The 25,145-nt window shown below is 42.5% G+C and overlaps 2 protein-coding genes across 9 annotated transcripts in view; one reads left to right on the plus strand and one right to left on the minus strand.

Moving 5' to 3' along the window:
* The first annotated feature begins 515 nt into the window (after window positions 1–515).
* RSPH9 (radial spoke head component 9) overlaps window positions 516–25,145 on the plus strand; it is a 50,070-nt gene continuing 25,440 nt past the window's right edge. The window contains exons 1-7 of one of the 6 annotated variants that reach the window (XR_013984540.1): window positions 518–835; window positions 2,144–2,303; window positions 3,431–3,560; window positions 4,351–4,497; window positions 17,941–18,162; window positions 19,717–19,816; window positions 19,935–20,157. Coding sequence is in view for 3 of the 6 variants with exons in the window: in XM_081000314.1 (XP_080856440.1) it covers window positions 609–835; window positions 2,144–2,303; window positions 3,431–3,560; window positions 4,351–4,497; window positions 17,941–18,101 (825 nt within the window). In the remaining 3 variants the exon portion in view is untranslated. Of the gene's footprint in view, window positions 836–2,143; window positions 2,304–3,430; window positions 3,561–4,350; window positions 4,498–16,660; window positions 16,885–17,910; window positions 18,622–19,716; window positions 20,158–25,145 lie in introns of those variants that run through there. The other 5 variants (XR_013984539.1, XM_081000316.1, XM_081000315.1 and 2 more) reach the window with 5 other exon arrangements.
* MRPS18A (mitochondrial ribosomal protein S18A) overlaps window positions 20,092–25,145 on the minus strand; it is a 31,453-nt gene continuing 26,399 nt past the window's right edge. For all 3 annotated transcript variants that reach the window (XM_081000333.1, XM_081000331.1, XM_081000332.1), the window contains exon 6: window positions 20,092–20,507. In XM_081000333.1, coding sequence (XP_080856459.1) covers window positions 20,363–20,507 — 145 coding nt within the window. In that variant the 3' untranslated portion in view covers window positions 20,092–20,362. The remainder of the gene's footprint in view (window positions 20,508–25,145) is intronic.

A 25,145-nucleotide genomic window follows, 5' to 3' on the forward strand; every position in this document is an offset into this window, starting at 1 on the left:
GGAAAACCTCGTACACTTCCAATGTTCCCCAAAGTGAAGAACATTTGTTTGTTCACCACTGCAACCCTTGCCAGTGAAAAAGACAGAATCCAAATGCATCATATTTGTTCAGAAGTTCCATGCAGGGCTTCCTCTCGAGCAAGTGTGCATGGGACGGTGCTTCTTCACCCGTTATTATTCTGGGTGCTCTAGATATTGTCGTTGCTTTTTAACCAGGCAGCAATTCTTCAAGCAAAGCTTTCTGCCATGCCGGCGTCGCCGCGGCGAGATCGGAAAAGCTGCGCCTGTTGAACTTTTGTCCGCCGCGCTACTGTTTAAAGGGGAGGACGCCAAGTCGAAGCGGGGACGCGTAGCAACAGCTTCAGCTTTCACTGCAGGCCCCGTTTCTAGGGCATTGGGCTTGCTGACTATGAAAGGTTTTTGGCCGGCTGCCAGGGGGGCGGGGCGGGGCAAGATGAGAAGCTGCCTTCGAACGCCGAGAGGGGGCCGAGGCCGACCTCTGACCTCACGTCCAGCGCGGCGCCTTGGAGACGGTTGCCCGGCAACGGGACGCAAGCGTCGGGGCCTGCGCTCTCTGGTCCCCACCGCCACCCCCAAGCCCGGCGGCCATGGATGCTGAGACGCTGCCCTACGCGCTGGACCTGGTGGCGGGCAGCGGCGTGTGCCTGAGCCCGGAGAAGCGAGCGGCCCTGCGGAACTCGCTGCTGCTGGTGCGCCGGGACTACCGCTTCGAGCAAGTACGCCTGTGGGGCCGCATCCAGGGCACCCGAGGAGCCTACTACATCGCCGAGGGCGTGGGGCCCGACAGGGCGGGGGCCAGAAGCCGCCTCTACAGGTGGGCAGCTGGGCTCGCAGAAGATGGACTGCGGTGAAATAGGGCAGGTGAAATAGCGGGGGGGGGGGGGAGACATGGCTCCAGCAGGTTGGCCGTCCCTGCCTCCCCTTTACTCCTGTGCCTTTAATAGCTGCTGCCCAGGTAGAGGTTTGCACAGGTGCGCTGTTTCCTGAGAAGCGTTGCGAGATGCCCCCAAAGTGTCAGCTGTCAGACTTCTCAGCAGGTCAAGCTTTTCCCAGCAGCGCAGCACCACGCTAGAAACCCTAATCTCACAGTCATTGGTTCAAGCCCCACATTGGGTGAAAGATTGCAAGAGGTTGAACTAGATGATCCTCGTGGTCCAACTCTACAATTCTGTGATTCTATTGGTGAGCCTTAGTTGATCACAGCTACTTTTTAAAATCCAGTCAAAACATTAAGTTCAAGTCAATGGAAGAGAATTCAGGTCATGAGGGGACAGTAATGTCTAGAAGCAGCATCCTCCTGATGCCTTATGAAAAAATGTGTGTGGGAGAGGGAGTGAGGTTAGTTTTAAATGGCAACATAGGCAGAGAGGGCAAGTTAAACTCTAAATGAAAGTTAACACTTGTGGAGCACTTCTGAGTGTTCAGAGCACTTTGCAGGCATTATCTATTATCTCCATATTGCAGACAGGGCAACTGAGGCTGAAAGAGTGACTTGCCTAAGGCCATCTAGTGAGTTAATGGCATAGGCAAGAAGTGACCCATGAACTTCACAGTGCAGTCCCTTAACAGTACATTCCTATTTAGAAACTAGTCTCATTGAGTTCAGTGTGTCATACTTCCAGGTACGTTTGTACTGGATTGTAGTCTTAGTCACTATTTAAAACCATTTTCTTACTGGCAGTGGCCACTTTGGGGCATGGAGCCACAACACGAGGAAGCTGTTGTTATTGTTTATTTTAAAAAAGTTGTTTTGCAAGGCAAGGGGCATATTCAGCGAGAGGTTCATCTTTCATCTTTTGCATGTCCCTGCTTTATATAGCACCCTAGCTTGGTAGGAATTCTGACCTGATCCTTTATGAGTTTGCTACTATCTGTTTTAGTTTTGCCTTCAGATTTAGAAGCCATTCTGCCTTTCCTCCTACCTATCTCAAGTGACTTCCCCACTCCTCCTTCACACATTGTGGTGTCATGAGGAGGCAGTTGGTTTTTATCTCTGCTTGCCACCTGTTCTCTTGCTTGTTTCTGTGAGATCTTTCAGTAGACCTCCAAATGTCTGAAAACATGAGTTTTTTTGCCAATAAAAATATGCTTTACCCTTTTATTATGTATGTGTGAATGACAGCTTGAATTGTGTGGAATGGAGCCTTCTGCCACCTCCTAATGAGGAATTTACTGCACTGACTTCAGTGCTAAAGGGACGTTTCCAAGGGGACCCATCCTATGAATATGAACACTATGAGAAGAAAGAAGAAGGTGAGAGACCATATGAAGAGGAAGCAACAGTGAGTACATTGCAGCACCCCGGGATCCCGTCACCTAATGCTTACAATATATTTTTTCACAATTTGCACTTGTGCCTTTTTGAAGTAAAACATTTTTCCTAGTTTTCTAGGAATGCAGAGCAATATGATATAATTATGACATAGGACTACTAACATTTTTGTGTTGCTTCATATTTTTTTTTACTAGTGTAGGAATTTATTATTTGGAATTTTTTAAAATTAGGTAACAGAGATTTGAATTGGAATTTCTTACAAACCTTTCTTATCCATTTAACATATCTGGTCCTTGGAGCTCACTGGGTTTGGTGCAGGCAAAATACTAAGTTAAAAGGCTTAGCAGAAGCTTTTTATAAACACACACACAAACATACCTGCACTCAGTTTCATACAGATATCACACAGGCATATAAAGAAAATATACAAAAGAGCTAATTCCTATGTTCCAAGGTTGGAATGGAAAGGTAGTAGAAGTTAGAGGTAGCAGTGGTGACCTTCTATCCTTTATTCACCCCAGCAATTCAGCTACATATTCACTAGTTTGTGTCAAGAGATTCATGCCAAGCTTCTTCTCCCTTTTCCCCTTTTTATACAGTTTTTGTAAAACATTGAGATTCTATAAAAAGTAATGTACCCCACTCCACTACCCTGCTAGTAATCTAGCCTTCCCTTTCCCTCCACATTTGACTTTGGCCTACACCCCAGATGTATTCCATATGTATGAGTTGAATATTCCAGCAAGTCTCTATATACTTATTTCCCACTTCTCTCTGTGTGTGTCTCATGTGGAACACATACATACATGTGCCGACTACCTTATCAGTTGAACCCTAATCTCACTTTCCTGTACTCCTTACAGCTGGTCCCTCTTTTCCTAATCTTGCTGTAACCTAACTGCAGGCTGTGGTTCCTGTTTTGATGCAGCTGACTTATTGTGTGTGTGTTAAAACAGCATCTGTCTTAAGCCCCAATGCCATGTAATGAAAATAAATGTTTTGGCATTCTTTTCTCCTATGACAGATGAAGGCAATATATATATTTTAAGTTTGTAGGTGCATGATTCTGTTCCAGTTCTCATTCTAGTATGTAAAACTAAGGTGGCTTTTCTTAATGTTTGCTTTTTCCTAAAGAACTTGATCAAGGAAGAAGTCCGTCTTGTATCTGCAATAGATCAGATAGATAAAGCAGTGGGTATTGTTCCACGGGGTGCCTATATAAAGTCACCACTGGGACCTGTGCATGAAAACAGAAACTTTGAAGGTAAGTCCGTGTAAGTCATAACTGCGTCTTTGAACACAAAAGTAGTCACAAACAGTTATTTCTTCCATGTTTGACTTGGTGGCAAGGGTCTCTGCTGCTACAGTGAGCCGAAGGGAAATACGGGGATGCACACATGGGCATAAATTAAAACAATAGAAATACTTAACTAACTGACCAATCACTTCGGTTCTGCCCTCCCTAACCAAGTCCTGCCTCCGCCCCCAAATCCTGGCTACGCCCATGGATGCACAACCAGAACTATTAATTGTTTCTTCTTGGGGCAACAACAGCACTAAAGTAGGAAAAACCATATTTCAGTTCATTTTTTGCACTCATGCTCTTGAGTCTTGCTAGTCATGTGAGGAAATGTTACTATGCATGACAGTGTAAAGCATCCTGTCCCTCATGTGGAGGACCTTAATCATAGTAGATGTATGACAAGCCTTGCATATATGACAACATAGGGCTATCTGGAATGACTTTGCTTTTGGAGATACCTATCTCATGATCCTGTAGTGCTTTTGGTTATGGTGCTGGTTTGAAGATTGCTTCCTTTGATTTCAGAGCTCAGTTTAGATTGCAGCAGCTACCAATAGATTTCCCTTGGTTGAAGTGGGCTGCATAAAAGTAACTGATTTTCCATGATACTGCAAGACTACCTATTTCTAGAGGTCTCTGTCTACTTCTGTGGGTTCATTTAGTGTCATCAGCACATAGATGCTTCATAAGTCTATTAGATAGTGAGCTTGTAGTAAATTGAAAGATGGCAAAGTTCTTATTACCCCAACAGGTCTGTCTTTGGTGGAGGCTAAAAAATTAAGCTCCTATTTCCATTTCACTGAGCCTGTAAATTTGAAGAACAAAACTCTCCTGGAGAAAGCTGACCTGGACCCTGCCATTGACTTCCTGGATTCACTTGAGCATGATATTCCTAAAGGTAGGGAAGATGTGACATTCCAAATGCAAAATGAAAATAGTGTTGTGAAGTTTTCATATCCACTTAAGAAGTACTATCTGCTTTTTCACTGTGTAATAATAACAATAAGCATTTATATGGAGCTTTTTAGTGCTTAGAGAACTCTTGTTTCAACCCACTGCAGGTTTGTGGGTCTACAATTCCCATATTGTAGACTGCAGGAAGGACTCTGAGCATGATGGCAATTTACCGAAGGCCATGTAGCTTTTCCAAGACTAAGCTAAGCTCACAGTTTCCACTCTTGTTGGTGTGTGTGCATAAAAAAAGATGTATGGCCTTCCTTTCAATACAATAATTTTCAAAGTGGAGAACAATCTAAATACAGCAATAAAGCACACACACACAAAAGCATGAACCCCATAAGCAGAGCTGCTAAACCCAAATAAAATCAGATTAGGCACACCAAATAGCAAAGGCTGCCCCAAAACTAACATGCTACATTATTTCTCATAACAAAACATGATACATATAATTTGTGCATGGTCTGGTTCTTCAGCTATACCAACCTTTCCAGTGGCAGGATAAAACACATAAAAACCAAAATGAGCTGTTGCATCCTTTCACTGGGTAGCTTTGTCTGTGTCTTGTGTCAGCACCCTGTTCTGCTTGAACTTTCTGTGTTTTCTCTTCATTAAAAGGGGCTTGCAGCAGCCAGTGTCCTGGTGGGCAAGATAAGGCTACTTAGAGATAGGAACATTTTTATGTGGTTTGAAGTATTTTGCAAGACCATTTCCACCCAATATTGCCTCTTATCTAAATGGGGTCTTGTTAACTCTAACCTTGTATCCTGGGCAGTCTAAGTTCAAACTTTTCTTTGATAAATCTCTTACCTTGGCAGGAGAAAATGTAACAGTTTAGGAAATGGAGGAATACACTCATTATTAAATGTGAATATCTTAGCCCCTAAGCGCAATGAAAACAATTAATGTAGCTCTTATTGTTTTCTAATTTATGCTGTTTTACAGCTCCCTCCTTAAAATACCTTTTGCTTCCAAATAAACATAACAGAACTACCAGAACTGAATACAGATTGCTCTTTTGTACAAATATGATCCTTTATTATCTGCAAATTGAACATGTCAGCCCTTCTGAAGTTTCCTAACCCCTCATCAACACAAACATTATTACCTCTCCCACTTTCACACATTTCTTTTGCATCCTATATGCTGTTCTGGAGTTCTCACCCTCTTAATCTCTTCTCCAGAGCCCATTCCACACTGCTCAGTATGTTGAATTAAACTATTCCATGTTGTGTATCCAATGCATCTCCTTCACCTCTAGCTACTTTTAGTGCCTCATTAAATACTTCCCACAGAGTTTGTGTAGAAAAGGGTGCTTTAGAGGCTGTGGTGCTCTGGCTAGAATTTGGTTTGTAGCTTAGGACCTTTTTTATCATGAATTTTTATATCTTTCACATAAAAATCTTTGCTGATTTTGTTACTGTAGTTAGGGCTAACGGTGTTTGTGCTTATCCATTATTTCAAACAAGAAGTCAAAAGGGAACAACAAAAATTACATGAGTTAGTTTTTGTATTTAATGCCCCCCTACCTTTATGGTCAGTATTAGTGAACTTCTCACAGCCAGTTTGCTTTTCAAAGTCATTAATCTGTTACCTTTACTTCATGAGCAGAGTAGCATGTGGCATGGCTCCTTCCTATCAGTAGAGTGGCCATTTGTCCTACTTTACAGAGTGTAGTCCTCTGTTTGTAGGGCTGTAAAGTACAAGTCCTGAATAAAGATAAAGAGCTTTAAGAGGAGACAGCAGGGTCTTTGAAGTTGCTCATTTGCATTCAGTAGACTGAGCATGCAGACAGGTTACCTGGTCACAGTCTTGCTCTCTGGTGAAAGGTCTTGTATTTCTGTTTCTAAATCATACTTCTAAATTGCTATATGCAAATCTATGGTGCCACCTTTATTTTGGCAATGCATAAGTGGCTATTGTACTTCTCTAACTCTGTGGTTCCATGACATGGGGAACCAACATGGAAGCTGCAAAGTAAGGGGTTCTACACTCAATATTTTATATAAATAGCAATGTTTGAGAAGGGTGAATGAGCTTCCCATTCCAGTGCCAGAAAGTAGCAATAGCACTTGAAGCAGCTTGGCTTGTCAGTAAATGCTATAAATTTGATATGGCTTCCAAGGGGTTCCTATCAAAAAATGTTTGGGAATTGCTGAATTTGATGAAGCATTGTACAGAATTTGAGAATGGGAAGCTGGAGTGAGAGAGGGAGAATATTTGTGCTGTGATCTGCATGACTGCATTCAGAACAGCAGTTAATTCATCCTGCTAAATACAGAGTTTTATAAATTTGTAACACAAGGTGGCATCCAAATACAGAAATGTCTAAATAAATTCCACATTAATGCATGAAAATATCCCCCCAATATCACAATGCCAGTGTAATTACAAAAAATTCTGCTCATGCTTACTCTACAGAAGTGACAGGAAAGTATAGGTTTGACATTAGATTAGAAGCAGCTGCAAAAGAGAGGACTTTGAAGCAAGTGACAATGGGATAGTTACTCATATGTCTGTGAAAATGTGTAAGGCATGCCTCACAATACAGTGGTACCTCCGGAGCCCTGTTCACATCCAGAAGCGAATGCAACCTGCGTCTGCGCGTGTGCGGGTCATGATTCACTGCTTCCACGCATGCGCATGCCATCATTATGACCGTCTGTGCATGCACGAGCGCTGAAACCCAGAAGTAACACGCTCCATTACTTCCGGGTCGCCGCATTGCGCAACCCAAAAATACTTATCCTGAAGCTACTTCAACCCGAGGTATGACTGTAGAGCTATGAACTCTAAAATACTAGAAGAGGTTTTAACAAACAGGCTTGCTATAAATTTTATTATTTTTCAGTTACAGCAGATCACTTCATCTGAGCCTAAGCAGTTGCTCTAGTTTTGTGTGGTATACCATATTTTCTGCTCCAAAAGACACACTTTTTTCTTCCTAAAAAGTGAGGGGAAATATCTGTGCGTCTTATGGAGCGAATGTGTGGTCCCTGGAGCCGAATCGCCCAAGTGTGGCTCGCGCCGTTGCCCTGCCCTCCCGGGTTGCCAGCAGCGTCCCCTTTCCCCTGAAGTCCCGGGAAAGTTTGGGAGTGGCGGGCAGGCTGTGCACCGCTGCCTCGCACTCCCAGGCTGCTCTCTTTGTCTGATTCTAGAACAGAGATCTGATTTTAATCTTGAGCTCTCAATCTTGCATTTATAGAAATTATGTTGAGTTGTGTGATTCTTGAATTGGCCCCTAATTGGCCCTCACACATTTATGGGTATTTAAGATGAACAGAAATATAGCTCATATTATGACTATAATATACCACAGCTACGAAATGTATATCACGAGCCAGAGCCCCAACTTCTTCCAACTCTCTCCCCATAATAACTGACGATGGTGCTCATTGTGTCTGATTACCAGGAGTTACTATTAGGTCTTATTATACTATATTATACTTCCCTCACTGCTTCTGAGAACTATCTGTATCAGAACTATCCAACACTGGTTTCCTTTGTAGGGTTGAACTTTATCGGTACAGCATTTAATGGGGCTTTAGTATTGGGCGATGGGGCCTCTTTGTGCAAGTGCTTGGAGAAAATCCTCCAGGTTTTATGTTAGTGCTTTAATAGATGCAAAAGCCCCAGGTGCTGGGAGGATTGAAGCTAAGAGACATGAACCTGTTTTATATCCAGGCATTAGCACAACTAATTTATTCCCTTTCACAGTCCCCCGCTCCCCCTGAAGTGATTAATCCCCTATCAAGCTCTGTCTCCAGCTATTCAAAAAGCCTGAGTCTGTAGGGTGTTTTTTTTTTAACAGCCCCTCGCCAGCAAGCAGACTGTAAGGCAGCCTGTTATCGGTGTGTGGTGGAGGTGGTTTGAAGACAAATGGCTGCCTATCTCCCAAGTGGCCTTGCAAAACCCAACAAAGTGCTATGCTGTGCTGGCCACCTACTTTCCCCCAGCCTCCTCTCCCTGCTAACGTTTCACAGATGTGACCTGAGCCCTCCTCTTTCATAGCTTAACACTAAGCAGCACTTCCACAGCCTTGTGAAAACTCTGAGCCCGAGAGCACTTTACCTTGCAGCCTGCCAAGAGCCACATGGGGACAAGACCTTTCAAGCTGCTTTTCTGAAATCCAAACTAAGAAGTTTATAATGGATGAGGGGGAAGTAATGGTGTCAGAGAGAAAATGATGTTACCAAGAAGGCACAGAGAGTGGGGTGAGTCTGGTGGTGCTTCTCTAGTCTGTTCTTCAGTGGGGAAGGGCAGCTTTGAGAACTTGTGGGTTCAAAAGATAACAGCAGTACAGCCTTTGGAGCTTATGGCACATGGCAGAACAGGCACAGGCAACATTTGGTCCCCCAGATGTTTTGGTCTACAACTCCCATGATCCCTAGCTAACAGGACCAGTGGTCAGAGGTCATGGGAATTGTAGTCCAAAATTGTAGTCCGAAGGTTGCCCATGTCTGTGGTAGAACAATCCAGGAAGCAGCCATGCAGTGAAATGAGTTGCTGAAGTATATGCTTAACCTTCTGGAGGATAAATGACTCCCCAGACTGTGTGGATAAGTTGATCTGGTCAAATGGCCAAGTTAGCAGGTAATTTGCTTGTGCGTTAATACTATTTTAGCATTGGGCTGCTGTACCAGTCACCTTCCAGTAGGAGACACTGTGGGGTCAGCCTCAGTAGGAAGAACAGAAACCCTAATCAAGTAATATGAGAAAAGTTTGGACTCTTTAGTGAAGTGAAGACAGAGAAACCAGACTGTGTGTGGTATATGCTGACCTCTTGAACTGTGGATATGGAGAGGAGACTATCAGCCCTGCTAGAGTTCGCACAACTTTCAGGAGGCTATATTGCTTTCTCTTAGTACCAGCATCTTATGTGTGTTCAGCTCAGGGTCTCCCATGATTTTCCCTATCAAAGGCCACACACTAGGCCTGTTCGTGCCAAGAATGTGTGTCTGTATTGACACTTTTGGAGTCTGATGTTGCTACTCCTACACTGATCATAGGGTGTTCCCTCAAGGTGTGACCTTTTCTTTGGAACTGATTCTTATGAGACAATTGTAACATGAACAAGAGCCAGTTAGAATTGCTGCTTTTGACTTTCTGACCACCCACAATTTGCCCAAATTATTGGAACTATGCCTATATCTCTTGAGCTTTGCTTCTGTATGTAATAAACTGTCATACTGGGTTTTTGGATTCAAATTGTCAAGTACTTCAGGGGTCTGGTTTATCAAGAAATCTTGGCTACTCTTCGTGAAGGAGACTGTTCATTGTTTCTGAGGTGGTTTTACCGTCCCAGAGCAAACAAGGACAGGGGAGCCAAGAGTTTGTCGTGTCTTCTAGGGCATGTAATTATAGGCTTTTAATTTTACTTTTCGAAAGGGAGAAAAATATTTTCTCCCTTCAGTATGTGACTTAGTTCCTGCTTCATATCTTTTCTTTCAGTTTTGTTATAGGGCTCTTGATTCTGCGTTAATAGCTGCTGAAGCCTTGAGACAGGACCAGGTTATATTTAATACATAAATCAGATATGGTCTAAATCTTGTTCTAGGGACTGATGAGCCTTAATGAAAGTAAAACCCTACCGCAAGAGGCCATTTTTAGGAAACCAGAAGAAAATTCAGTATAGTCAGACTTCGTAAAGCTCTATCTGCAACTATCTGGTGGAGGTTGCTTTGGGAAAGGAGACATATCCCAGCTTCCCTTTGTAAATGAGGGGAGGAAAGGTAAATGTATAGGTCTTTATGAATGAACTGTATGCAAAAACAACTTCAAAGCATGACAGTGAAATTTTCATGCAAGCTGAGAAATAAGGATACAAAGCCCTCCCCCCCGGTGTTTTCATAGCTAATCCTTTTTAAAGTTGACATTAGGGATTCACTGTTTCATAGCTCCCAGCTAGCTACCTGTGTGCTCCATTTAGTAGTGGATGGTCTGAATATTTCTGAATACCCACTGATTGACTTTTACGAAGTAGTTTCTCATTGGCTGAAGAACTCTCATAGTTGAACCAGATGTTGAGATCTCAGTGATGGTCATCCTCAGAACTGCCAGTGCTCTTCTTGCATGCTGAATAACTTTTTTTTAATTACCTGATGCAGAGTCTGCCAGTCTGACCCTGCACAATTTGTGAAAATGTTGGAAGAATTTTTCACTGTCACTGTCAGAGCATGATGCCTATCCCAGAATTAAATTGTTATCCTACCATGTGTCCCAATGCATGCCATGGTCAATACAGGATATAGTGGTTTTGAATCCAAATTCAGATGTTATCAAGTTGCATTATTGGAAACTGCAGCAACAAAAATAAGTGCAGACAATAAACTGCCAGTGGATTGTAAAGGAGATTCACTAATTTGAACAACTAAGTAAGAGAAGCCTTTGGAAGCTGTCATGAGGGTTTTTTTATTTGTTATTTTTGTCCTGCTTTGTATGCTATTTATGAATTGGTAGCTTACTTTGCACATTGTATGTATGTTTCAGACATGTCCCTCTTATTTGTACTGTATGCAATGACCTATGGCAACAAGCAAACATTTATTGTACCAACAGAACATGTGTGCCTTAGTCTTTGAGGTCAGCATGAAAATTTCAGTTTATATCTAGCATATTTGCAAGTTGTTTTGGCATTGTATTCAGCAACGTATTATTCTATTGCAATAGTACCTGACAGAGATCACTGTTACTAGATTGGAAAGCTGAGATGAGAGATGAGAGATGAGTACATGGAGAACAGTTACAGATAGGTAGCCGTGTTGGTCTGCCATAATCAAAATAAAAAAAATCCTTCCAGTAGCACCTTTAAGACCAACTAAGTTAGTTCTTGGTATGAGCTTTCGTGTGCAAGCTATCTGAAGAAGTGTGCTTGCACACGAAAGCTCATACCAAGAACTAACTTAGTTGGTCTTAAAGGTGCTACTGGAAGGATTTTTTTTTATTTTGTACATGGAGAACAGTAATGCAAAAGAGAGCTTCAGTGTGACTCATTGGGTAATTTTTAGATATAGACATGGAAGACCTTGTTTCAAATCAAAGTTCAGCCATGGACTCATGCATTCAGTTTCTATCCACAAAGTAGGAAAAATAATAATCTACTTAACAGGATGAAAGTAAATGCTTTGAAGTAAGTCATGCTATACATCTGAAATGAATAATAAAAATTAATCATGTACTCTGGCATGATGTAAAGGAAATAAAAGAAGCAGCCATCTTATGAGCACAGGTCTATGCTTTCTGGACGGGGCTGCCATACCACCACCCTGCCCCTCCTTTTTTATTTCTGATGGTGAGAAAGGAAAGGTTGGGGTCAAGTTTATGTACATGATACAAACCGGATAAGCTGTAATGAAATTCCCATCAAAAGCCTACCCACATTGACCTAGGGCATCTCTTTCCCCTTGTTGTGGGAAAAGGTTCTCAATCCACATCCTTCTCCCTGCTGTGTGTGTTGAATTATTAGTTGGAGGACTAATTGCCCTTGTTCAGGTTTGCCTCCTGCCCCAGCTTTTTTGGAGTGTGGCCAATTAAGGTGCTTCTGCCCCAGCACTCTTGTCACATTTCATCTCATTTCAGTTTTGATCCCTGTAGTTCTGGAACTAATCTTTATATGTTTCCCATACATGTGCACTTCCTCCTACCAGAATTGCTGTTTTTTGTTTTTTAAAAAATATTCCTTTCTTAATAAATACTGAATTTGTACAATTCTATCCATACCCATCTCAACAAAATCTATCATATGTCTGATTCAGATGTAACGGGAAACCATGGTTTCTTATAACTCCCATGAGCTATGGCAAGCCTTGAGCTGTGTGCTCCCTTCTCCTCTTGCATGCCAGAAGGGGACAGAAGTTACAACTTCTAACTTTAAACTAACCAGTTTTCTGCAGTGTCCACAGTTGGGGTAACTGATTTGCCTAAACCGGGGTGGGAATCCATTTTCAGCCTGAGGGCCACGTGTGAATGGCTTGTATAGGTACCCCTCCCTCCTTCATCCAGGAAGCAAGATGTATCACCACAGTTCAAGAACAGGCACCTTGCAGAAGGTTTGGGGCTTGGAGTAGGCAAGCAACTGCTGGAGGGTTGAATAAAGAGGACTGGAAGGCTGCATTCAGCCCATGGGTGTGAGGAACATAAGACGCCATCTTACACTGAGTCAGACCACTGGTCTATTTTCCACAGTATTATCTACACCAGGGGTTTCCAAACTTGGATCTCTAGCTGTTTTTGGACTACAGTTCCCATCATCCCTGACCACTGGTCCTGCTAGCTAGGGATGATGGACGTTGTAGTCCAAAAACAGCTGGAGACCCAAGTTTGGTAAACCCTGGTCTACACTGACTCATAGCTGGTCTCTATGGTTTCAGGTGAGGGACATTCCCAGCTGTGCCTGGAGATGCCAGGGATTCTTCTCCATCCTGTTAGTCATCTGTTTATCCCAAACTTCTCAGTGCATCCCCCCCATCACTTTTCAAACCACAAAAAGTCTCATTAGGTTTTTTTTTAAAGTGGATTAGTTGTCCTAGGACAAAGAACTTTAACCCACTCTTAACTGTTCAAACCTAAAGTTCTGGTATACCTCTGAATCCCTCCCACAAAACAGTGATAGTCTGGAGGTACCCTCAGAAGGGAAAGCGACCGATCCCCTTCTTGTGGGGACAAAAGAGTGGGTTGGAACTGCACAGGGGGAGCAAAGAGGGGATCATTCCACCTGGCAAGTCAAAATGCTTGCCTAATGTTTAATGTTGGCAAGAACATGTTGGGGGAAATGGGAGTAGTTAAAAATCAAAGTGCAACTGTATATATGGATGCGAGAGAAGTGACGTAGTTAATTCTGTTGCAGTTGTTTTAGCAGGAGAACAAGGAGCAGAAAAGGATGTATGCGAACACAGCCATAGTCATACGATGCTTTGTGAATAGTATCACCTAGATATAATAGAGGTGTCACTGTTTTTGTTTCCCTAATGCGACCTTTTGGAACAGGCAGCTTTTACCAGCATTGAAAACTGCTTCTTCCCATCCCCACCCCTGTTCTTTGAAATACATCCAAAACAGGAGTGTTATGGAAGAGTAGATTTGAAGTGGATCAGCTCTGTTGTTTTAAGGGCCTCTCATTTTACAGTTAGTAGATCAAGCGTCTCCATTGCCTGCATATCACAGAGGGCCCAGGTCAGAGCCCAGACAGACATGGGGGATGAGAGTGGATACAGTGGCAGGCTGGAGAGAAAGCAGAAGCCGAGGGGAGGGAGGTTGACGTTTAAAACACAGGCACTAGGGTCCTGGCAGTTGACAGAGGGCCATCGAGGAGTCAGTGGCTGGTTGAGCAGACAAGCTTTCGGAGCAGTGTCTTGTTTGGGAAATGGTTAAGCTCCTCCTCAGCATTCCCACCCGTATTTGGCAGGGTGAAGGTTGCAGCCTGCTCCAGAGGGAGAATGGGAAGCTCCAGATCTTCATCCAAAGGATATTTTTCCCAGGCTCTTTCCTCCCACACAGACCTGACAGGCATTTTTTTTCAGTCCAGACAGTATTTGGCTTAAGCTAGTTCTGGCGGGTGCAGCTTAAAAAGCAAATTATGGGGTCTATAGTTATTTGAAAAAATAACACAGTAACTGTGCAAAGCTTTTCTCATGAACGTGCCATATGCCGGATCTCTGATCCTTAGTGAATGTCATCTTCACTGCTGCTGAAATACTGTTGGAGCCACACCTCCTTGTTCACTGCCTCAGCTGGTGTCTTGTGCTTGCTGCTACGTGCTGAGCTCTGCCCACCAAAGTTTCTGACTGGGATATTGACAACAGAGGCAAGAAAAGTATCCCCTTCAACCATAGATAACATTTATGTGCTTATTTAAAATAAAAGTTGTGCGGCTACAGGAAATAAAAAAGCGTTAATTTTGGTTATAATCCAGCTAAATTGTGATTAAGTCTTTTTGAAAGTTGCAACTCACTTGTTCCTTTGGTTTCATTGGAAATGGAGTGCAATCTTACAAATGTTTATTTGGAAGTAAGCCCCACTGTGTTCAGCGAGGCTTCCTCCTGTTAAGCCCAATCCTAAACATACTAGGGAGTAAACCTCACTGAATGCAGTTGGGCTTAATCCTGCAAAAACATGCATAGCATTATGCTCTCAGTCATGCTTAATTTTTTTGTTAACTCATTATGAGAACAAGATACATTATGTAGCATTAGTTGACAATTCTGTTACATCCTAGGGTATGAGTTTCTGTTGTACGTAATACCAAAAAAGCTCATTGAGATTCTACTGTATGTAACGGATCATAATTCTGAATCTGAATTTAATACTTAATTTTCTTATAGGATAATTTATATCCTGTAACTTCTGCCCTAAAAAAGGCCATCAGATAGATCTCCCAAGTATTCTGTTAGAACAGCCATGCTACTAAACGCCTAGTCCTTTACTGTACTATGCTGCAGGGTTGTTTTTTACCTGCCTGCCTGCTTTTTCCCCCACAGCGTCCTCTTGTGAATAAAAAGCAAGTAAAAAATAATACTAACTAGCAGGCTAGAGGAAGTATAGCAGCTACTATACTTCCTCCTCTACTCCCCATCGGTCTGTCCATTTTCTCCCCTGCTCCATTACTGGAGATCCTCATAGAAAAGGGCTCCTTTTTCTTTTTCATAGGAAAGGGCAATTGGAGCCAGCTCCAGCTTCTGTCTCCATTTGCTGGAGCGTATCTTGGCCTCAAAGAGCAGGCACAGACAGAGCCGGCTCAATGATACTTGTGCAGAAGCTGACTGGGCTGGCGAAGCAGGGCCCCTGCTTCATCAGCCTGATCATTTGCCTTGAAAAAATTCCATGCATTTGCCTCTGTGAAATTCCTGGGCGCCAATGGTGATCAGATGAATGGTTAATACAATTCTGTATTAAAAACAATAATCCTGCCTTGCAAAATTACAAACAGACAAGAACTCAAAAAATCATTGTCTTCCGTGAGTTGAATTGAATTGAGGCATTTAGTGTTTTTAGCGCCCCAACTTTGTGTTTTGCTATGTAATTTTGTGTAACAAAATAGGTAAGAGGTTCTGTGAATAAATTGCACCTTAATTCACAGTCTGATCTCTTCATGGAAGAAATTTTATAGAATTGAGAACGTAGCACAAATGTTCCCAATTTCACCTCCGTCTCAATTGTGTGAAGCAATGTGTTCATTACAACTAAAATGGTGGCGTGCGCAGAGAGTGACTCATTTGGGATAGTCCGAGTCTCAATTCAGCTGCTCAAAACAGGAGAAATGGGACATTGTGGTGGGTCTGAAGTTTGATTGGCAGGTAACAAGGGGAAAAGCAGTGCTCTTTTACGCAGTCCTCTTGTTGGAAAGGCAGCTGCTTTGTGCAACAGCTGCAATTTCTGAATGGCCTTTAATGGCAGTCCCAAAGAGGATGTCCCAAGGAAAGTGTGTCAAGGAAATCAATATAGGAAAATATGGCTTGTTGGCTGGGGTTGTTGTGGAGAAGATGCATCAGATTGGCCTTCAGAAAAGAACGGAGAGCACCCCTGCCCATTGCTGCTCTTCCAAGTGTCTCTGATATTTATCTTAAAGCTAAGTTGGGATAATGTATGTAGCTAACACACCTTTCAGTCTTCTTGCTTCCTGAACATTTCTTTTGCTATATGTACATGTAGCATCAAGCATTTGCCAAAGCTGACAAGCAGCTTTTCTGAATTAGCTCTGTCATCAAGTGAGGATTATCATCTGTGAGTCTTTTTCCTTTCATTGCAGTATTTTGATGGTTTTAGGTTACTGTCTCCCCCAAACATCTTCTAGCCTCATGGAACCAAATCTGCTTTAATACTCTTGCTTCTCAGGCTGTCATTTCAGGAACTGAAATACTCAGCAAGCCATTGAGCAGCTGATTATAGTAGAAGGTTCATTTTCACATTGTCTCTTAACCTTCTCAGCAGCACCAAAGCATAATTAATATTGAAGCTAATCCCTTTACTGCCCCAGTGCACACTTCCTCCAAAGGTGGAGGCAAATTAAGACTCCCAAGGAAAATTAACTCTTCTATAAACTACTTCCGAGCTGGAAGCTCTGTTAAGTTTCTCTGTCATTCACTTTCCTCTTGCTTTCTTTTCCTTAGCTTGTCCATTGGCCAAATTTCCTTCCTGATACAGGCAATCGGAAAATGTGTCCCAAAGTTGCATTTTAGCCTCAGGGTAATAGTTTCTCAAGTCCCAAATCAAAACATTGATTTGGTGCATTGATTTCAGTTGATCTATGCAGTGTATGACTAATGTTGGCTATTGACAATTAGGATAGCTAGTCCACATGTAGTCTTGCTTCAGGTGGAGCGCGCGCACACACACACACACACACACGATGAAGAGCTGCACGCTTAGTCACTGCCCCTAAAATGCCTCATGCAATAGCTGGGGCTCACACCTATCGATGGAGCTGGGGGAAAATGAACAGCTATTGGCTCCCATTTCCTAAACAATTTGGTATTATCAATCTGACTGGAGCTGCACATAGTTTTGAGTATCAGCAACTTTGCATGTAGAAACTTCCATTAATTAATTTATTTATTTGTACTATGTTTTTCTACATGCTGGAAGCTGCCCAGAGTGGCTGGGGCAACCCAGTCAGGTGGGCGGGGTACAAATAAATTATTATTATTAGTAAGCCAATGTGCACCTCATGCTGCTGGTGGTTTGCCCCTGAAGGCTTTTGCCCCTAGAAATCAAATAGGCTGTAAGGTGCAATGCTTGTCCTTTTGGAGCTTCTCTTTGGAATAAATCTGATTACAGTACACCTTCCTGATATTATGGGAAGGGCCTTAGCTCAATGGTAACCTGTTCTGCATGCAGACGGTCCTGCCTTCAATCAGACATCCCTAGGTAAGGCTGGGAAAGACTCTAAGTTGTATCCAACTAAGTCTTACTAAGAGAATCACAGCAAGTCTTGGAATGAAAAGGCAGAGCACAGAATTCTAGAATTGCAAAATAAGTCATCTAGAGAGGTTACTTACCAATGCTGATATAATAGAGAAGCTGAACGTCGCTCATTAGCAGACCTTGATTATGTCTTCAGCCTCAGGACTTAATGATAAAAAGGTTATCGTATGATAACTGGATCTTACTAGCATTATTTGCTTGTTATTTTGTGGACCTGGGACCTCATGCTGGAGTTAACACTCTTCACATACAAAGGTAGCAGCTACATGAGGGGGTAATACACAGTTACATTGGTGTGTTTACTTGTGTGATTAACTGAGCCAAGAATACAGTAGTCTGTACTACAGCTAAGTCAAGCTTGTTCTAGTGCCAGTGTTCACTGAACACATGTGATCCTAGTTTGGCTTATCACAGAAAAGCTGTCTTTGTCAATTAGGATGAAATCCAGCATCCTATTCTTATGCAGGGTCCTGGAGCATCCAGTTTGAGAGGGGAGGCAGAGTGGTAGTACTACGAAGTTTGCTCTGGCCTGGACTCACATTCTACCATGTCCCCAATACTAAACAACATGGCTACATCTACTTTGGCAACGCAGAGAAGAACCTGGACCTGCCCTTCATGCTATGAATAATAGCACGAGGCCGAAAATGGAAGAGATGCCTTGTACTAATTTTGTATTTGAAACTGGGTATGTCTTTTTGCTTTAATAGATCAGCATGAAATCAGTCTAATGTGTTAGTGAGACCATATTTTAAAATATTAAGCAGATCAGCTGTGTGCCATCTAGCCTGTAAGCCAGCTGTATGTCATCTACTCTTTCCCTCTAAATTATAAGTCAGTCTCCTTAGAGTGCAGCAAGACCAGTACCAGAAGCATTATTGTTTGTTCACTTTTGTTTTACTTTGTATTTATGTACTTAAACATTGATTTGGCAGGGTTTGTTTTGGTAATACTGATTTATTCTGCATTTGTTGAATTTTGATTTTTGTCATTTGAATTTATTAACATGCTCTGTAATTTGTATGTTTGTATTTTCAATGTTTTGATTTTTTTGAATGTTTGGTGTGAGCGGCTTTGGGCACAGCTCATTGTGGAAAAGCCGCATATAAGTAAACCAAATCATCAGTAAACACCTTTTGATAAATTACCATATGCACTTGCCATATGTACTCATTCCCTGCAGGGCTCATATTCTGTCTCCATTACTTTACAAAGGAACTAGAAATAAGAGACCTCCTAGGATTAGGAAATCAGGAATCCTAATTGTCGGTTTGCTATCCAGGCACATGAGCTATGTAAACACAGAAAATGAAATTGTTTTGTGGTATAAAGTGTTACAGATGCATAGTCTACAAGTCTAGTAGGACACACAAGTAATTTCTGGTTTGACTATTTGCTCTGGACTCCAACTTTCCCTTTAATTATGCACATTTTCTAAACACACATCACTTTTCCAATTGCACCAACAAAATCAGGCTGTAGTACAATCATTCTTCGTGTACAGTACTTCAGCACTTGATACTTTATGGACATTATTTTTGCTTTCATTATACATTATATTGGGCTGACTGCACATATTCACAGATTCCATAAGTTGCATGTATTTCTGAGATGTAATTGTGTGTGAAAATGAAGTGTAGAATGCACACGTCCTCTCTAGAAGGTTTCACTTGCAGCATAAAAAAGCCATTACAAAAATACCATTCTCTCCAGTGGCTCTTTTAGGAATGTTGCTGTGTCTGATGACTTTGGTTAATAGGTTCAGGTAGGGAGGGATTACTGTGAGCTGGTAGATCTAAAAGACTGCTGGCCAGTGCCTCAAAATAGTGGCTGCAATAAAACAAGCATTAGAGCTGAGCAGCAGAAAGAATTAAGCATATTTTTTTGACCCAGAGCATTTCCCCAGCATAGAAACTAAAGTAGCCTGTAGAGGAAGTGACAACTACAGTTGTGTGATACTAGTTGCCTCACTTCTATCCAGGCTTCCCCCCATCATCACCATTTAAGGCTCCCTTGTGCATGTTTCCCAGTAACCTGGCTATAGCAGTACTCCCCCAATCTACCTCATCACCTTGAAATACTCAAAATTTTACAGGACAAAAAGTATGCAAATCATAGGCTACAGATGAAAGGGGGCATACAAAATTAAGTTGTTTGATTTTGTCTATACTGGTTGCAGGCTGTACTGTTCCCAGAATCTCCTTTTGGTTTCACAAATATTAATCTCATTTTTGTCCTCAAGATCATAAGCTTTTCTCTCAAGGCTGAAGTGGACCTATATAACTGATCAGAAGACTGAAGCTGAATGTGTATTTATTGCATCTGTGGGGAACTACTTTGCGGTAAATATTCTTCCTAAGTTTACACATGGCACTCCTGTAGGATTTTATGTGTGGGGGGGGGGGACGGGGACAGGACAATGGGATTTTTATTCTGCTTTAATTGTCTTCCTCCCATCAGCATCATGAGCAGTAATAGACACCAGCTATTGATGTCAATTAAGGACATCACTACGGAAGGGGGGAAATCCACTTGAGCAGCGAGTTACAAATTCTTTCTCTATGGTACACGTTCAAGAGGTAGAAGCTACCCAAAGAACTGAAACAGTACACAGCACTAGGAGTCGACTCAAGAGTTTAATTGGGATTTAAATAAAGGAAGATAAAAGTTTTGTTATCCTGAAGCAACATCTATTGCATCTTTCAGTTAAATGACAATTCTACTTAGCCATTAAGTTGCCTCTTTTCTGAAAATTCCTGTATGCTTCCGGAGGAAAAATGTTCATTTGGCTCTTTCCAGAGCACCAGACATAAAAATACCTGTAATGGATTGACAAATACTGAGCCACAGCTATTGTAATTTGCTGTCAACACTAGCTCTACACCATCCTAGTGGTTAAAACGAAGAGGTTTTGACCCATAAGTAACATTATCACGGAGTATAGGGTGCGATATAGGCATGGGAACCTTGCACCACTTGTGTCCCTTGTTCCAAATGGGCCGCACAGATTTGATAGAGTATCGGGTAAGGTACCTGTGAAGAGAAGCAGAAAAGAGGTCATGAGTGACACTCACAATTGAGAAAAGGTCTGACATCAAGGGGTTCTCGGTTTCATTTGTACAAGAGTGAATGCTGGGGCACTATGAAGCATAGTGCAACAATCTTGGTGTCTTATTCTAATGGGTTTTTAACAAAAAGAAACTGAACATCTTGGAGCAAGTGGGCTGCATCTCTTAGTTGTGACAGTGGGTGCAACTCACTGAAGCTGCACAGACCCAGAGCTGCTTGACTCAGCAGCAAGGACTTTGGCAAGGACCAGTGTAGCCTATGACAGGATAAATGCAGCTCCTGTTCCCCTTCCCTACTAGCTGTTGTTATACAAGACCGGCTTGGAGCATGTACAGTGTTTCTGAATCATGATCACTCACCCTCTTCTCCATTTCAATATTTAAAATAGATCAGATACAGACTTAAGCCTCTGGCAGGTTCCAATTCTGACTGGCTATAGCTGGATGTCAGGTTTTTTTGACTGCATCAAAGGCCAGTTTCAAATGTATTCCTCCCGTTTCATCTTTTTGGGAAGACCCCAAGCTCTACAGAGTCATAAGCTGCAGGCACAAGGCAACTACATAATAGGCCAGATTCATTAGAGAGTCTCCAAAGGAATTAAGTCTATTTTCCTAAGAAACTAGGTTAAGTTTTCTTTCTGCTTGGGAATAAGAATTTGGCAGGATAACGTATTTTCACACATGCCTATAAGAGACTATAGTGAGGCTCTTGTAGGATTCTGTTTGATTTGCTAGTGTTGGAAACAGAATCTGCAAAACAAAGAGATGCAGCTTGAAAACTGATGTTATGTGAGTCTGGTTGGCAGTGTCTGTCAGCACCCTGGAAGCAGCATTCTGCACCAATTTCAGCCTCCATTTTCAAGGGCAGTCCCACATAAAGTATATTGCAATAGCCAAATCTGGAGGTTAACAAAGGGTGGATTTCTGTAGCCATGCTTTCTCTGCTCAGGAATGGACACAGTTGGCAAGTCAGCCATATAGCTGAATGCAGGCAATCCTTGTCATTGTGGCCACCTGGCCTCCAAGTATAAATGTAGATCAAGGAGCACCCCATTTACTCTTTCAAGGGGAGTGTAACCGTATCCAGAACAGATTGTCTTTACAACTTCTGGACCCCAGAACAGAAGTCCCCCATTGCTATTGGAAATTGTCCTGGAACATTACCACTGTAATACTGAGCCTCCAATGCCCAACCCTCAGAGCTGTTTCAAGAGGTCAATTGTATCAAAGGCTGCTGAGAGATCAAAGAGAATCAACAGGGTTGCACTCTACTTGTCTCTTCCCCAACAAAGGTGAACAGTTAGGGCTACCAAGAAAGTCTTGGCACTAATTCTAGCCGTGAATCCAATCCAGACAGAAATGGGTCTAGAAAATGTGTCCTCCAAGCATGTGTGAAGCTGAGCCACCACCACCGTCTCCAGAACCCTGCCACAAAAGGGGATGTTAGCAACTGGGTGAGTCGTCCAACACTTCAGGGTGCAGAAAGGACCTCTTAAGCAGGGAGCAACCCCTGCCCAACCATTTAAAACAGCCTGACACATCAACTCAGGAGGCATTTACCACTCCCAGCACCCACCCTCTGGCTAGCTTTTATTAGTCTTGATTGGCAAGCCAAATACATTCAAGCAGCTTTCCCACGTTCTCAGGCTGCAAATACATGGTGGTTGAGATCATTTTTACCATAAGCAACTAGTATTTTGGTTTTCAATCTACATTAACACAATTGTCATTTATTTATTTGCAAAACATTCTATACCACCAACCTTTTTAAAAAGGTGGTAAACAACATGAAAGCCAACAATAAAATTGCATTGATAAAATACAGAATATTTCCTTAATCAATAGATCAGCCAAATGCATCAAAACAGCAGGGAAAGTCATTCTGTAAATGGTTTGGGGGTGCTGGTCTATCAGCATGGTGGTGGAGAACTACTGTTCTTCAGTGCAAGCAGATGGGATTGGGGGAGAAGAGAGGAAGCAGGCTAGGTTCTTATGTAGTCTTGCAAGAGCACTGAAGCACTAAAAACATGACCACAGTGTAATTTGCACCACTAGACCTTGGCTCAGTCCAAAACTGGAACTGATCTGCTTCTCTGAAAAAAAATGCAACACTGCTGAGCACACAACTCTCTGGTGAGCAGTAACATGGTCTTATGACCCCAGTATGCCCCCTCCATCCCTGTGGTTTGGTCATCCTGTCTTCGTTGCACCATGCAAATTTAGATGTTAAGTGCTCTGGGCAGATCCTAGTGTAATTTATTTGATCAGTGAAGTGCCGAGCAAGCACTGGGGGCCTGTAAAATGGTAATGAAATCTCAACAACACCAAGCAGTTATGGAACATACAAAAACCTCTCGCATTAATCCAGCATTTTTCACAACAAAGGATCCCAAAGAGCTTTTCAAACCAAGTGAAAAAACAGACTGCATTCTGCATTCAACGCTGTCAGCATCAGAAACAAAACAGCTTCCAAAGTGAAGCTCAGCAATAACCCTCTATCCTCAGCACATGGCAGTAGCTAGTATTACAGGTCCATTAGTGCAGAAGCCACTTCAGGTACAAGTCAAAAAGATCAGCAGCAAGGAATTAGCAGGAGTATATTATGCTTTATGCAAAAGGAGCACCAATAAAATTTTTTTTTAAATCAGCCCAACGCATGAACTCAAACCAGCCTTTGTGTTTAATTCTGGGCAGAAAAGGAGAAAGCTGGGTCTGTGGGGTCAATCTAGGAAGGACAACTGAAATTTAAAAACTCTAGTTCATTCTGGAAATGCTCTACTGGTATTTCATTGAAAGTGGGTAAATTTGTTTTACCTGAAGGCCAAACATCAATTTACCATATTTTTTGCACCATAACACTCACTTTTTTCCTCCTAGAAAGTAAGGGGAAATGTCTGCGTGTTATGGAGCGAATGCCTGCGGGTGGCATCTGCTGCAGTCGTGAGCAGAGGATCCATGGTTCCCCTTCCTTCCCTCCTCCATGGTTACAAAGCATGGATCCACATGGATCCTCAGGATTTTTGCATTGGGCTACTCCAAACTCACTGTCAGATCACATGTCTGTGGCCACAGCATGAACCACAAAAATCATATATCCACTATTTCGTTTAGAATATTTTTTTTCTTGTTTTCCTCCTCTAAAAACTACGTGCGTGTTATGGTCTGGTGCGTGTTATAGAGCGAAAAATACGGTATTTCCCCCAAAGGCACTCAAGGTGGCATACACAGTTCTCTCTCCCATTTTATTGCTGCAACAACCCCGTAGGTAGATTATGCTGTGAGTGAGTGACTGGCCCAAGGTCACCCAGTGAGCTTCATGGCTGAGTGGGGATTTGAATCCTGATTGATAAACCCAATACACTAACCACTACACAACACTGGCTCTCCACTGGATTATAAATAAAATCCAGTGGAGACACTGCCTGTTCACTTTAACGGTTGAGGAGGATACCAATGTAACCTGCCAAACAACTTTTATAGGCATTTAATGGAGGAAAGGAGGCTCCTTTGATAATAAATGATCTCACTGGAAGAGGAAATCTGGAGGTACACAAGCAATGAGAGGTAGTTATGTTGAAGTCAATGGCTTAAGACATCCCTCCATTTTCAATTAGAGCCTTGGGAGGCACACACTCCAATTCTGGGAAGGAAAAGGGATTTAGCAAAGGCCAAATTTTAAAGCTTTTATTGTTTTTCTTAAGCAGGTTAATCCAACTCTCTGGTCCAGGCCTGTGGCTTCTTTTGTGAACAGCAAGCCGACTGGGGGCTTTTCACTGTTAGCTGAAACAGACTTTTGGACATATGCCCTTCACGGAACACACTTTACTTTTACTACTTCAAACATGCTTTGTCCAAAACTAAAAAATGCCCCTGTTTATTTACTCCTTTTAATGTTGATGATTTGGCATGGGAGAAAAACAAGCATTTCCCTCGGGCTGGAGGCAGTCTCTGCTACGCCAAACATTCCCTCTTTGCCTAACCCCATTTCACTTTGGTGAAACTAATTTTCTGCAGAGGAAAAGGGTTTCCACATGTCCCTAATTTCCAAATACAGTCATCAGTGGTACACTTGGCAATAAGAGAGATACTACAGTTCCTTTATCTCTTCTTTTCAAAAATTCAAGCCAAGCAACACCAGAAAAATCCAGGTTGATACTTGTGGGCATTTATTTTGGACAAAATCCCAAGGTGAGTCTTTTCCTGCAACAGGGAAAGGTGAGGTTACAGGGAACCAGGCAGAGGGCCTTCTCGGTAGTGGCGCCTACCCTGTGGAATGCCCTCCCATCAGATGTCAAGGAAATAAACAACTACAGTGTTACCTCGAGTTACAAATGCCTCAGGTTACGAAAGCTTCAGGTTACAAACTCTGTGATCCTGTTGATCCTAAATTGGACTGTGATCCTGTTGATCCTAAATTGTCTAGCATCCATTGACCTTCAAAAAGCATGCTGCAATTACCGTATTTTTCGCTCTATTGGACGCACCGGACCACAGGACGCACCTGTTTTTAGACGGGGGAAATCAAGGGAAAAAACAGCCTGTCCGCTTCTCCCAGAGCTTCTCGGGGCTATGGGGGAAGCTTGGGTTTCCCCCCCCAGCCCCA

Source organism: Podarcis pityusensis (genome assembly GCF_964106645.2).
Source record: "Podarcis pityusensis genome assembly, chromosome: 3".
NCBI classification, from domain to species: Eukaryota; Metazoa; Chordata; class Lepidosauria; order Squamata; family Lacertidae; genus Podarcis; species Podarcis pityusensis.